Source organism: Pelophylax lessonae (assembly GCF_965119305.1).
Source record: "Pelophylax lessonae genome assembly, chromosome: 4".
In the NCBI taxonomy this organism is placed as follows: domain Eukaryota; kingdom Metazoa; phylum Chordata; class Amphibia; order Anura; family Ranidae; genus Pelophylax; species Pelophylax lessonae.
The window spans coordinates 568,991,715-569,006,919 of record NC_138771.1 but is presented as its reverse complement, the minus strand read 5'-3'; the positions used below and the strand labels follow the sequence as shown (position 1 = coordinate 569,006,919).

Sequence of the window (15,205 nt, the reverse complement as noted above, 5' to 3'; positions counted from 1 at the left end):
GTCAAGCTAATCATTCTCAGGCTTTTTAGCTTTTTTAAATTCTCAAATTTTGTTACATAAGTATGCATGGTTGGTCATGACAAGTAACTGAGGCGGGAGTAAACTATAGCAATTAGTTTGGGTGTTAGAGAGTGTAATTGCAAATATGTTCAAATATAGAATGAAACGTTATAAAAGACAGCGCCATCAGGAATGTGAATAAATAAATAATGCAATCCTTAAATAAATAATACAAAATGATCCAATTCATAAATATCAAAATGTATAAAGTGCACTAGTGATGGGAAATAAATATATATATCAATTAGTATATATAAAGGTGCAATATATCAAAGATAATTCCAGTGCTAAAGTGAAACAGTGCTGGATAAAGTGCAGTCCAAACAGAATTATTAGTCCACTGAAAATATCAAATAAAGTGCAGGACAAAAAGTGCTTAAAGTGCTCAACGCAGTGAAAAAGGTGCTCCAAACGACCCTTTTGGGGATCCACTCACCAGATAATAAGGATAATCAAGCCTCAAAGAGCAGTGGTTCTCCAAAACAGCCCATGAGGGTGGATGGGTCAGCAAACCTCCAAACAAGCCTCCAACCTTTAGTAATAGCCCCCTCTCGGTCAGGCACTCGGAAAGGAAGGGAAGGAGCCAGACATAGTGAATCCCGCAAAATATTTCTTTAAATTAATATCTTTAAAAACTACTCACAAAAGTATATGTTGTGACAGCGTTGTAAAAACCACATAGAACATACAGTGCGTCCACTTCCGGGAGCGCTGCCGGCGTGCGTTCCACGGGATGTAGGAAGTGACGTCGTGTGGTTTGCCGTCTGCCAGGAAGTACGTCATCACAAAAGGACTGAATCATTCTCAAAAAATGAGTGAACTGTGGTAGGGCTGTGTGTTGTCCACCAAGAGAAGGTGGTTGGTGATTCAAGTCCCAGTGGAAACAGGAAGAAGGGGGAGATGAGAAAAAAGTAACTTACTAGAGTATTCAAAATTGCCCGACAGTTTTAGTGTGGGTTTCAGCAAAGGACTTATAGTTTGTGGCCTTAGGTCATAGGAGACCCAGGATGATGGAAGAGAAAGAATTGGCCTCTAAGTTCACCCACAGAGGAGCTTCTTTGGATAAGTACAAAGCAGTGAGGGGAGTAACTTAGGCGGCTCAATAATATTTTAGAAAATTTGGGACGCCCAGACCTCGTTGACATCTATAAATGTACATGGTCCATTTGGAAATCCTTGGCGTGAGGTCACGCCAGACGAAGGACATGACATGATTTTGAAAAGACATAACAGCAAAGGAGGGCACAGGAATCAGAAGGGTACAAAATATATATAAAAGTTTTGATAGAACATACATTTTAATAGGGTTGATTTTACTCATCAAAGATATGTTGTGTTGGGCCCGGGACGTTAATTTAGCTTTTAGATTACAGATAATGTGGATTTAATTAGCTCAACATAAGTAAAAAATAACAAGAAATCAGTTGATTCCTAGGTATTCCATCTGGTTGTCGGCCCAAGTGAATTTGAAAGAGCATGGAAAAGTAGAATGGAGCGTATGCAACTTGTTCTTCCAAATGTGATACTGTATTATTACAGGTGGAGTGTACAAAATACAGCGGCTTATGCATTTCGACTGTATGCCCTAATCATAGTCATTGGCTGCCAAAACGCATAAGCCTCTGTGTTTTGTACACTCGGTCTGTAATAATAAAAGTTCCATATTTTAAAGAACAAATTTCTGGCCTTCCATTCTACTTTTCCATGTTGTGCTTGGGTGCTAGGAAGACACTATGAGTTAATGTACCATTTGCCTGCCTCCCTGGGGAATTTATCTAGGCGTTGTCTCTCTCCTTCCATGAACTTGAAAGAAAATGTAAGTGTTTCAAGCATCGAATTGGACAAAGAGATGTTAATAGAGACTGATTTCTCCTCTTTTATTTATAGATTAAAAATCTGGGCATATTGATTAGTAAGTTGGGGGAGATGAGATATAAGAGGCTGGGTCAGGGTCAATAATAGGTCGTCTGTAAAGAGACCAACTTTCTAAGTATGTGGACAAGAGTTCAAGCCATGAATGCCAGAGTTTATCCTGACAAAGTGTGCCAAAGGTTCCAAGGAGAGAACAGAGTTAGAGAAAATAGGACAGCCTTGGTGGATTCCTCTATCTATGGGGAAGGGGTGGAATATTAACTTAAGTATTTAGCACTAGCTAAAGCCTTGTACACACTACTATTTTTTTTTTCGTTCAAACCCAGCGGGCTGAACGTGAAAAAACTGACAGTTCAGGTCGGGGCTGCTGTACTAACTGAGAAGTTAGTACAGCGATCTCCACTGCTGTTCTTTAGTGTTCTGACAGGGGGATGGCCCCCCCACCAGAACACTCCAGTCAGCGCTCTCAGCCATTGGATTCTGTCGGACCGGCTGCAGCACACACGGGGCGAATGTCAGCCAGTGTCTATTGAACCGGCCGATGCCACCCGACATTCGTCCAGTGTGTACTAGGCTTAACGGACGAGAATAAAGAATTTTAACCAGGATAGAAAGCAGTTTTTCAATTCCCATTTCTGTAATACGTAGTGCAGATAGTCTCAGGAGATAGCATTGAAAGCCTTATGTATATCTAGTGATAATAGCATTGGCATCTGTTTTGATGGAGAAAGTGTATCAAGTGAATCACCTTATGGGTATTGTTGGGGGCCTGTCTATTTGGGATAAAACCCACTTGATCTTAGTGGATCAAGGTGAAGAGGAAGGTGTTTCAGCTAGTAGCTAGCACTTTGGATACCAGTTTGCCTGGTTTTGGCAGCATTGCTATGTGTGCCCTTAAGGGAGGTAGGGTGGAGATCTTGGTGAGATTTTAGGTGATTGCAAAGATTAGTTAGATACAGAGACAGGATTTAGGCATATGTTTTGTAGAGGGCCGAAAAGCCATCTGGTCCAGAAGGTTTAAGAGATTTAATGGCAAGGAGTATTTCAGGGATCGTAATGTCTGCTTCCATTTTGTCCTTCATCTCCTGTGTTAAGGTTGGAAGGAAAGAAAGTTTGTCTGCCAAAGTGGATAAGAAAGATGGAGGCTTTTTGTATAAGTCAGTTAATAAAAAGTGTTTTACAATAGTAGCATGATGTGCTGTAATAAAACCATTAGTAAGACCTAATCTAATGAGAGCAGAGTGAGGCGGGTATTTAAGAGATGGGCCAACATATAACCTGATTTGTTTGCTCGAGCATAAAAGTTCTGCCTGGCCCATTTGATCTAATTTTCTAATTAAAGTAACACATAAAGATATCCTTATTTGCCAAGGATAATCCATACACATTCACTAAAGTAATGACCCGTAATCAATTTTTCTTAATAAATCATTTCTTCCTGCATTTATCTGCCTACTTGTAATGTTCTCCATGAGCTCCCAAACCTTTATTATTCCCTCTCACTTGTTTCCTTGAACAAGCAACGAAGGCCAGTTTTGGTCACATGCACTGCTCTATGCACTCTACAAATCCCATACTCCGCAGTCCAATTAGTAAGGAAAAAATGGTGGCTAGGTTCCTACATACAGTGGGACCATAGAGAACGAATATAGCGCCACCCTCTTACAGAAAGTGAAATTATAGCTTCACTTTAAATAGGTAAACTGTCTGCTCTTTTGCCTGTGGGTAACTACAGGTACCAGCATGTCCAGATAGTATGACCCATGTATGCTTGTTCTTGCAGATCTTAGGAAGCTGGAATGCTTACTACTTACTACTCTTAGAATACTTACTTGTACAACACGTAACATAAATGTAAATGAGATCATTTTACTGCCAGGTGTTCACACCCTCTATTAAATACATTGTGTTTCTTTTCTTGTAACATACATGACTGTGTGAGCATTGCGCAGTCAGCACCCATATCCAGCTTTGTCCAGAATGTCTGTCCAGAATTCGCCAGTCTGCTCCTGTGTGTGACGCAAGCATGGTACAGTAGAAGAGTGGTGACAATAATACGCTGGAGGGGGAGGAGGGGGGGGGGGGATCCATGGACAAGGATAGAAGGAGTACAACATTAACTAATTTTCCTCAGCTTGATCTTATCAGGAATCAGAAGCAGCTGGGCGACATTCTGTTACATGCCAAATTTACAACCTGTTTTTGCTGCCAGTCATTTAACTTTGCTGTCCCCTGAAGACACCATGAGGTCATCATCTGGTATGTGAACTCATACTAGATCTGAAGAGCTTAGTCCTAGAAATGTAAGTAATTCCCACAAAGGACCAAGCGAGTTGGTGTGCTTATCACTAACATCGTAGTAAATACTCTACTATATCAGCCAGAGTTTTATGTATAATGTTTGTATTATACCACTCACAGGGTGCCCATAAATCAGACATCACTAAATTGAGGACTGTGTGACACTCCAGGCAAGACCATCAGCCAGCTCTTCACCAGTGCATTCCCTCACACCCCTCAGAAGTCATTGGATGCTATGACCGCCAGTGTCCTAACAATAAATAATGTCATGTGTGTACCCCATGTCCAGCATCACAAGAGGACCTTTTCTGATGGGGATACCAATGTAAACAGGCACTGTGATGGTGACACATGATATAAGGGGGCACTGTGATGGGGACACCCAATGTAAGGGGGCACTGTGATGGGTACACCCGATGTAAGGGAGCACTGTGATGGGGACACCGGATAGAAGGGGGCACAGTGATTTGGACACCCGATATAAGGGGGCACTGTAACGTGGACACCTGATGTAAGGGGCACTGTGATGGTGGCACCCAATGTAAGGGGGCACTATGATGAAGACACCCGATGTAAGGAGGCACTGTGATGAAGACACCCGATGTAAGGAGGCACTGTGATGAAGACATCCGATGTAAGGAGGCACTGTGATGAAGTTACCCAATGTAAGGTGACAGTGTGGCGGGGACTCTGACGGGGAAACTTATGTAAGGGGGCACTGTGATGGGGACACCAGATGTAAGGGGGCACTGTGATGGTGACGCCCGATATAAGGGGACACTGTGATGTGGCCACCCGATGTAAGAGGGCACTGTGATGGGGACACGGGATGTAAGGGGAATATTGGCCATTAATAGTATTGAAATGCTAGGGAGATGATAGGATCTGAGACATAGCACAAATGTAAGATTCCAACATTTGCTGGAAGTTTTACAGACTGGACCTGCTTAAATTTTAATTCAATACCCCCGGTCATTCAATCTTCCAAAAATTGTCAGGTTGAGACAACAATTGGCTACACAAAGGCCGTTTTAAGGCATAAGTAAGGCTTAAATGAATAATATTGTACTTCAGTTCAACATGGTGTGAGTGATGGAGGATTGTGGAAGGGGTGTTTTCTTTGTTTTAATAATCTGTGCTAAAAGTTGTTCCTCTATCTCAGAAGTTTGGGAGGTACGGGTGCAGAGTGTGCAGCTCAAGACACCGCCAATTTCTCACTACACAACTTTCCCTTGCACATTATTGGGACAGTATGCACATCACAGTTATTAAGTGAATGATCCCTCAATGTACTAGGTGCATAAATATGCTTTTACACCTGAAGGCAGTAAATTAAAAAAGCAAGTCCGGGTTTATTTGTGTAGTTCATTCTTACTGAGAATCCTGGAAAGGTGCCCTTGAGTAACCACTTCCAATTTTTTTTTTTTTCTTTTGCATAATATTCTAGCAAAACCTTTAATAAAACAGAAATGGTGCCCTGACAGCAAACAGAAACATGCAATCTTATTAGCATCCTTTTATAAAAATGTCCAATGTCTGGTGCTTAACTCAACCCAAATATCTAAATATTTTATATATATATATACATATATATATATATATATATATATATATATATATATATATATACACACACACACACACACACACACACATAGGCCAAGTTAGATTTAATACCTACACTAGTTACATGTAAAATATATTTTTTTATTATTTTCCTTCTAAGTATATATAGGTGCATATAATAACTGTGTGTTATTATATATATGTACCCGGATTTCTGATTTAAAATAAAGCCAACTTTGGTGGGAAATGTGCCAAAGATCCAAGTACGTTTTAGACTGGCAAGATTTTATTGTGAATGACCTGCATGCTAGTTCATTGTTAGCATCATAAAGTACTGAAATTGGACACAGACCGGGAACTTTTAGGGGGTACAAGTTAATTTGTGATCAGCTTCATTTAAATCAGGGGTGCTCAACCTTGTGAAGAGCAAGGGCCACTTAGCCAATTTGGTAACCGCAGGTCACAATGGAATTTTTATTTTGAATAACATAATGAACATTTTGCTACTGCAGCTGCTGAATGCCGGCGGGAGGGAGAGGAGGAGAAGCCAGCTTTGAGTGGTTTCAGGGGAAAAGAAGAGAGGATCAGTTCCTGTACATGCCGCCCTCACTGTCCCTCCTGTCAAAGTGCAAATTACAACATAATATGACAGGGAGGCCGCACAGGCCCCCTGGAGCATAGGGCGGGGTCGGCATTGCGACCCCTGATGCTACATCAGTAGTTTGGGGTTTGTGGTAAAAACAAATCTCAACTTCGTGGTTTTAATGCCCCCTAAATCGCAAATGTAAATAAGCCCTTACTGTCCTAAACCCCCTATAAAGCTGCTTTCACGCTCATGCCCTGTAGTTTACCCATACCGGAGATACAGTGCAGTGCTTTTGTGGCTTCTCTGCGGGTTAGCTGCTCTTTGCCACAGACTTCTATTATATCTTGCAGGTGTGGTGTATTTTCAAAAAGCGCACCAAACCCACAAAATATAATAGAAGTCTATGGCTCAGTGCAGCTAACCCACAAGAAAGCCGCAGGTGCACTGCATTGCACTTGAGAACAAGTGTAAAAGCAGCCAAATAACCCTTTATTTTTGTTTTTTAAAAAGTGCTCATAAATGCCCATTGCAAAACTATGATGTTTAATACATAATATGTCCATTGCAAAACGATGTGAGGTTTAATAATTTGGCTTCCTATCATTCAGTTTCTGCGGCATCACTGGCTGTTAGAAAGGTTCCTGTACCAGGCAGAGTGATACCAAATACACTTCGCCATTGACAGAAGCTGGCGCTATAGAGGAATCATCAGCTTATGTGGCTTCTGCTCCCATGCAGCTGCTTGCTTCCTCTGGCACTGGCTCCATCCACTCTGATGCTCCGGGTGGAAAGGTCGGCAACCTGCAATCTGGGTTTTCCAACCCGCCATCACAGAGTAGATTCCAGACCTCATCAGAGGGCTCCACAGGCCACATGTGGCCCGTAGACCACCAGATGAGCACCCCTGATGTAATTAATATGTAATGATCTAAGTACATGGGATATCCAACTTTGCTTATTATATACACAAGCTCCAATTCCATTTTTGCAGTGCTGCACAATTGTTATGCTTTACTACTCTTTCCCATAATGCAAGTCAATGAGAGGCACTAAGCCACTGACAGGTCCCTCTAATGCAGGCATGTCCAACCTGCGGCCCGGGGGCCACATGCGGCCCGGAACCCCAGGCAATGCGGCCCACTGCCCCCTGACAATTTTTTTTTTGCTGGGGAGGAAGGAAGTTGAGTCGGGGGCATGGCCACAGCGGCTTGCATGTGCAGTGTTTCTGACTCCTTCCACCATAACCACTTCAAATCACTGAAGTGGTCATGGTGGTTAGAGTGTTCCTTTAATACCTCTCAGATGTAAACCTCTGTATACTGATTCCATTTCATTTGATCATCCTCTAGTTGTGTTAAATTAGTGCTGGGGGTGCGGCGGCGCAAGAAGGGCGGGGCGGCATTTCATTACTTATAAACCTTAACTATAGTATATTTTTTATATGCGGCCCGAGAATATTTCTCTACACTCAATGTGGTCCAGAGAAGCCAAAAGGTTGGACACCCATGCTCTAATGGCTAATCTACACATTTCTACTCCCATTGCAATAACTAAAATATGAAATAGCAAAGGTCTAAAAATGTAAAACTATATAAATAAATATAAAAACTATAAAATTAAATGTTGCAGAATATGAATATGTGCTTACACAGCAATTAAAAGGGATAAATCGGTAATTAAGGGGTAAATATGAACAGCAAGGAATGCCCGTTGTTAAGCTTAAAAGGTGTTGCGTGATAGATCAGTGTGCCTGTGAAGCTTTGGCAGGCAAATGTAATGCAAATCACAAGAGAGGTCATCAAGCTGAAAACTGTCCTTACTTTCCAGGAACAGACATTGAGGGTTTGTTCCAGGTAATTTGTGTCATTGGAATGGTCCACCACTTTTAAGAATGCAGACATGTACTGTATGAAACCCAAAGGTTCTGCGTGTTAGATTCTCTCTGATGGCCCCTCAATGAGTCAATTAATTTTGTCAGAAAGCCCTTAAAATCTCACCCAGACCTGCTATTTCAATAAAACCCCAGATGTATTAAACAGGTATCATTATAAGAAGTATTATTTTTCGCAAAAACCACAAAAACCACATTCACAATCAGAATTTTGTTAATTAGAAAAAAACATTTTCCATCCTGCTCCTTTCATGGCAACTGCTGATCAAACAGAGGCCAAGATGGCAGCTTCCTTGGCTGTAAAGGAGAGGAGGGTTTAGTTCTGACTTACAGACCCTGCAAGTACAGAAAAATGCCTATCAATCTGTTGTACAGTACCTGTTGTGGACTGAGTGGTGTCAGCTCTGCCCAGTGCCTTTTGCTAAACTACTCAACCATTTCCAGTTTAGTTCCCTACAACGTAAAACGCTAATCCATCTGTAGCCCATGATAAGAACTAGGAGAGCTCTTTCAGATAACACAGGAAGTATGCAAAGGACACAGAACAGCTCTGTTATTCTGGCAGGACCAATGGGTATATTTTGCAATGATTAAACATATATAGGAATTTCCTTTCAATGGTTTTTCAAACATACTAAATGGGAGCAAATAGGAGAAGTGCATTGTTAGGGTTTACAATTAAATTATTGGGAGAGTGTTTAATAGGGTTTAATTATTGGTAGACTATTACCTGGGAAATCCCAAATGATTCACTCATAACATGAAACAAAAAAAATAAAAAAATTGGAATTTCTATTTTAACTGTCCCAGGAATTCTGGTTCTGCTGGTATTTATGCTGCTTTGTGTGCATCTGTGTGTGCTAGAAAACTTTGTCTTGCAGCATTACACATGACTAAGGGGGCCACCATAACACGCCAATCTGGAACTTCAGCTCAAGTTACAGTATACGGGGAAACTGCAGAGGTGAATTCCTCTTGGGTCACTACCATAAGGGGTTTAAAGCATTTAAACCATTTCTATTTAAACTGGAAATCCTGTTACACAACCTGCTCAGCAAAAGAACAAGTTTTGTAAAAATATCACCCTAAACAAATCACTTACTTACAAGCAATCCCAACACTGGAAGGACTGTCAAAGAGGATATCCATTTATAAATTATTAAAAGCATCCATGCACACTTTATTCCCCCGTTCACATTTGATTGTATTCAGGCGATTTTAAAGCATTTTTTTTGCCACCTTTGTACATGTATTTTTTGTGCATTTGAGCTGCAATGGCACATATTGCCCTAAGTTGTGATGGAATATTCCCCCCTAAACAGTGATGGCACATTCAGCTTTAACCCTTCTACTCATTAGTTATTGGATATTGTTCAGGCAGACTTTACATACTTTAATCTGGTCACCCAATAACAGCACTGTGTGAATGTACTGGGCTTGTGTCACCCCAGGTGACCCAATGTCTGCATGCACAGCCAGCTATGGATATTAGCCAGTATACAATGGACAATTGTGCTGTTACTGGGGCTGGAAAAAATGCCCTTTCTGTCCCCAAGCAAAAATGTTCATGGGCTAGACTGATGAGAAATCAGATACACTATGCAGACTTAATAAAAAAAAAAAAAAAGCCTCTCTAACAGAGGTTTCTCCCTTCTCCATGCAGTAGAGCAAGGATTCCCAAACTACGGCCCTGCAGCTGTTGCAGAACTACACATCCCATGAGGCATTGTAAAACTCTGACATTCACATACATGACTAGGCATGATGGGAATTGTAGTTCCTGAACAACTGGAGGGTCATAGTTTGGGAATCCCTGCAGTAGAGAATACACCATAACAACTCAGGGCAAAATGGCTTAAAGCTCAGGGTAGACTGTACCATCACTGTCCAGGGCGACATGTACCATTACTTCTCACAGTGTTCAGGATAGAGTGTGCCATTTCCCCTGGTGGCAAAGTCTGCCAGGGAAGAATGTGCTATTACTGCTCAGGGTGGAAAGTTCCATCACAGCTCAGGACAAATATGTACCAATGCAATTCAAGGAAGATGCACCATTACACCTCTGTGCAGAATGTGCCGTCGTGGCTCAGGGCAGAATATTTCATAGTAGCTCAGGATAGAATGTGACAACACAACTAAGAGTCGAATGTGCTATTACTGGTCAGGGAAAAAGGGTGCTATCACAACTCAGGAAAGAGTGTGCCATTACTGCTCAGGGTAGAATGTACTATTGCTGTTCAGGTAGAATGTGTTATTACTGCGCAGGATAAAATGTGCCATTACTGCCCAGAGTAAAATGTGCCATCACACCTAAGAGTAGATTGTGCCATCACAGCTCAGGGTAAAATGTACCATTACTGCTCAGGATAAAATGTGCCATCACAGCTCAGGGTAGAATGTGCCATCACAGCTCAGGGTAGAATGTGCCATCACAGCTCAGGGTAAAATGTACCATCACTGCTCAGGGTAGAAAGTGCCATTACAGCTCAGGGTAGAAAGTGCCATTACAGCTCAGGGTAGAATGTGCCATCACAGCTCAGGGTAGAAAGTGCCATCATAGCTCAGGGTAGAAAGTGCCATTACAGCTCAGGGTAGAAAGTGCCATTACAGCTCAGGGTAGAATGTAAAACAACTATGTACCTGCGCTGCTTATGTGTAAACACCTCAAAATATTGTGATTATATAAAGTGCTAGTGCAAAATTATACTGAGTGCAGCCTTAAAAAATTATATGTATATTACACAAGTACACACAATAAATATCAGTTATGAATACCATATAAAAAAACTTGTGCAAATAAAAAACTTATAAATACAAATATGTATTATATACTATATAGTCCATGATAATGTTAAAGTGAAAAAAGGTCTCTGTGCTTAATTTAAGTGCTTCGTGCTCCAATAATATTAAAAAGTGCTCGTGCTCAATCCAGGTGAAGTGGTGCTCCCCTCTCAGCTCCCCACTCACCAGAAGTTGGATGAAAAAACGCCTTATCAATAGATAAAATGGAGTAGATCCCTCACTGGATCGCCAACAGGAACAAGGTACCGCACCACAAGCCTCTCACTCTATCTCCAGGTTATGTTCTTGTTGCAGCAGCCGATGTTCTTGTCTCTCCCTCTGTCAGTGTCTGGCTGGCTGTCTGCGGTGCGGTGCCGGCGACTTCCTTCCCGCTTCTTGCCGACAACAAGCAGGGGGTCCCCGGCCTCTAGCTCCACCCCCTTCAGCAGGTCCGGACTTGTTGCAGCAGCCGATGTTCTTGTCTCTCCCTCTGTCAGTGTCTGGCTGGCTGTCTGCGGTGCGGTGCCGGCGACTTCCTTCCCGCTTCTTGCCGACAACAAGCAGGGGGTCCCCGGCCTCTAGCTCCACCCCCTTCAGCAGGTCCGGACTTGTTGCAGCAGCCGATGTTCTTGTCTCTCCCTCTGTCAGTGTCTGGCTGGCTGTCTGCGGTGCGGTGCCGGCGACTTCCTTCCCGCTTCTTGCCGACAACAAGCAGGGGGTCCCCGGCCTCTAGCTCCACCCCCTTCAGCAGGTCCGGACTTGTTGCAGCAGCCGATGTTCTTGTCTCTCCCTCTGTCAGTGTCTGGCTGGCTGTCTGCGGTGCGGTGCCGGCGACTTCCTTCCCGCTTCTTGCCGACAACAAGCAGGGGGTCCCCGGCCTCTAGCTCCACCCCCTTCAGCAGGTCCGGACTTGTTGCAGCAGCCGATGTTCTTGTCTCTCCCTCTGTCAGTGTCTGTCTGGCTGGCTGTCTGCGGTGCGGTGCCGGCGACTTCCGGCACCGCACCGCAGACAGCCAGCCAGACAGACACTGACAGAGGGAGAGACAAGAACATCGGCTGCTGCAACAAGTCCGGACCTGCTGAAGGGGGTGGAGCTAGAGGCCGGGGACCCCCTGCTTGTTGTCGGCAAGAAGCGGGAAGGAAGTCGCCGGCACCGCACCGCAGACAGCCAGCCAGACACTGACAGAGGGAGAGACAAGAACATCGGCTGCTGCAACAAGTCCGGACCTGCTGAAGGGGGTGGAGCTAGAGGCCGGGGACCCCCTGCTTGTTGTCGGCAAGAAGCGGGAAGGAAGTCGCCGGCACCGCACCGCAGACAGCCAGCCAGACACTGACAGAGGGAGAGACAAGAACATCGGCTGCTGCAACAAGTCCGGACCTGCTGAAGGGGGTGGAGCTAGAGGCCGGGGACCCCCTGCTTGTTGTCGGCAAGAAGCGGGAAGGAAGTCGCCGGCACCGCACCGCAGACAGCCAGCCAGACACTGACAGAGGGAGAGACAAGAACATCGGCTGCTGCAACAAGTCCGGACCTGCTGAAGGGGGTGGAGCTAGAGGCCGGGGACCCCCTGCTTGTTGTCGGCAAGAAGCGGGAAGGAAGTCGCCGGCACCGCACCGCAGACAGCCAGCCAGACACTGACAGAGGGAGAGACAAGAACATCGGCTGCTGCAACAAGAACATAACCTGGAGATAGAGTGAGAGGCTTGTGGTGCGGTACCTTGTTCCTGTTGGCGATCCAGTGAGGGATCTACTCCATTTTATCTATTGATAAGGCGTTTTTTCATCCAACTTCTGGTGAGTGGGGAGCTGAGAGGGGAGCACCACTTCACCTGGATTGAGCACGAGCACTTTTTAATATTATTGGAGCACGAAGCACTTAAATTAAGCACAGAGACCTTTTTTCACTTTAACATTATCATGGACTATATAGTATATAATACATATTTGTATTTATAAGTTTTTTATTTGCACAAGTTTTTTTATGTGGTATTTTCATATATGGTATTCATAACTGATATTTATTGTGTGTACTTGTGTAATATACATATAATTTTTTAAGGCTGCACTCAGTATAATTTTGCACTAGCACTTTATATAATCACAATATTTTGAGGTGTTTACACATAAGCAGCGCAGGTACATAGTTGTTTTATTGTTTGAGAGGTATTACCTTTTTTACCTGCAGCAGCTTATATTGATTTAATTATTCAATTATTATATAATTATTTTTATTGATTTTGGAGCATTAACACCTATTTATCCTAAGCGCGAACCCTTTATATTTGCATCAGGGTAGAATGTGCCATCACAGCTCAGGGTAGAATGTGCCATCACAACTCAGGCATAATGTGTCATTACTACTCAGGATAAAATGTGCCATCACAGCTCAGGGTAGAATGTGCCATCACAGCTCAAGGTAGAATGGGCCATCACAGCTCAGGGTAGAATGTGCCATCACAGCTCAGGGTAGAATATGCCACTACTGCTCAGGGTAGAATGTGCTGTTAATGCTCAGGGAAAAAGGTGCAATCACAGCTCAGGGAATAGTGTGCCATTACTGTTCAGGGTAAAATGTGCCATCACACCTAAGGGTAGAATGCGCTATTACTGCTAAGGGTATAAAGTGCCATCACTGCTCAGGGTAGAATGTGACATTACTGCTCAGGGTAGAATGTACCATCACTGTTCAGGTAGAATGCGACATTACTGCTCAGGGTAGAATGCGACATTACTGCTCAGGGTAGAATGCGACATTACTGCTCAGGGTAGAATGCGACATTACTGCTCAGGGTAGAATGCAACATTACTGCTCAGGGTAGAATGCAACATTACTGCTCAGGGTAGAATGTGAAATCACAGCTCAGGGTAGAATGTGAAATCACAGCTCAGGGTAGAATGTGAAATCACAGCTCAGGGTAGACTGTGTCATGACAGCTTAGGGTAGTGTGCCATTACTGCTCATTATAAAGTTTGCCATCAGTGCTTAAGGTAAGAATGGATCATCACTGCTCAGGGAAAAAAAGCACCATTACTGGTCATGGTGGATTATGGCATTACCTCTCAGGGGCAGAATTACCCATCACAGATCAGGGTACATATATGATAGCTGCTCAGGGCAGAAAGCACCATCACATCTCTGGGAAGATTGAACTGCCAGAGCTCAGGGCACAATGTACGAGTACTGTGCAGGGTAAAATATAGCACTGAAATGCAATGTGGTGACCCTGCTCAGTGCAAGTAAATAGGACTATCACAGGTCATCAGAGTCAATATAGTTGGTAATGCTGCAGGGTAAAATACTCACTCATTATACTGGAAGTCTGTTAACTCCATCAGCTCTGTTACCCCTTCCTCCATCCTACAGGAGCCTGTACAGAGAACATATCATCAGAAGAAATCACCTAAAAACACATGCAATGCATTAAGAAGCTCAGAGTGGCTCACACACTATACCTGGGTGTTCCGAAATGTTCAAGGAATTGGCTGACGTTGGTGGCTTTGTACTCAGAAATCTGTGCAGACAGTTGTTTGTATTCAGAGCTCCACAGATGCATACAGGTGTGTGTATGCAGCAGACGGAATAACAGGTGGATTGGGTCTAGTGTTGTATACAATTCCCCCTCCTCCCTAAACGTCATGCAGGTGCAAGTCACTCCCATTGGTCAATGGATGTGGAGGGCGTGAACAGCCCATATAGCTAACCTGCTCTGCCACAATCTCAGACATGCAGGTGATGGCTCCACGTCTCCGATCAGATGTTTCTAAAATTATTACCATGTGAGCAGTAAAATATTACAGGCAAAGGGTCCTTTCTGTTCAATCCATAACAAAAATACAAAGTTCACATACAGTACACAAGCACTTATTAAAATATAGTGATTAAGCCTACATAAAAACACAGATCACTGTCTACTTTTACTGTATTACATATTGATTGCACACACATTCCCTTTAACTACAGTATTATAAATATTATGGGGCAGTAGGCAGGACTGTTCCACCTTAACCTTACTAAACTATAAAGAAATGAGACCACCCAATTATATAATTTTGGAATGAAAGAGGCCGCGGCCGTTTATTATTTAACAATCATAAAATCAGAAAACTCTTTAAACTTTAATAACATCGTAAAAACCACAAAACAACCCGG

At 43.3% G+C, this 15,205-nt stretch overlaps 1 protein-coding gene across 1 annotated transcript in view; it reads right to left on the bottom strand.

The window, feature by feature from the left end:
- Positions 1-14,628, bottom strand: part of RHOBTB2 (Rho related BTB domain containing 2) — an 85,000-nt gene extending 70,372 nt beyond the window's left edge. The window contains exons 1-2 of the mRNA XM_082254559.1: positions 14,509-14,628; positions 14,360-14,423 (exon numbers count right to left, since the gene is read on the bottom strand). Coding sequence (XP_082110685.1) covers positions 14,360-14,412 — 53 coding nt within the window. The 5' untranslated portion in view covers positions 14,413-14,423; positions 14,509-14,628. The remainder of the gene's footprint in view (positions 1-14,359; positions 14,424-14,508) is intronic.
- Between the last annotated feature and the right edge of the window lie 577 nt (positions 14,629-15,205).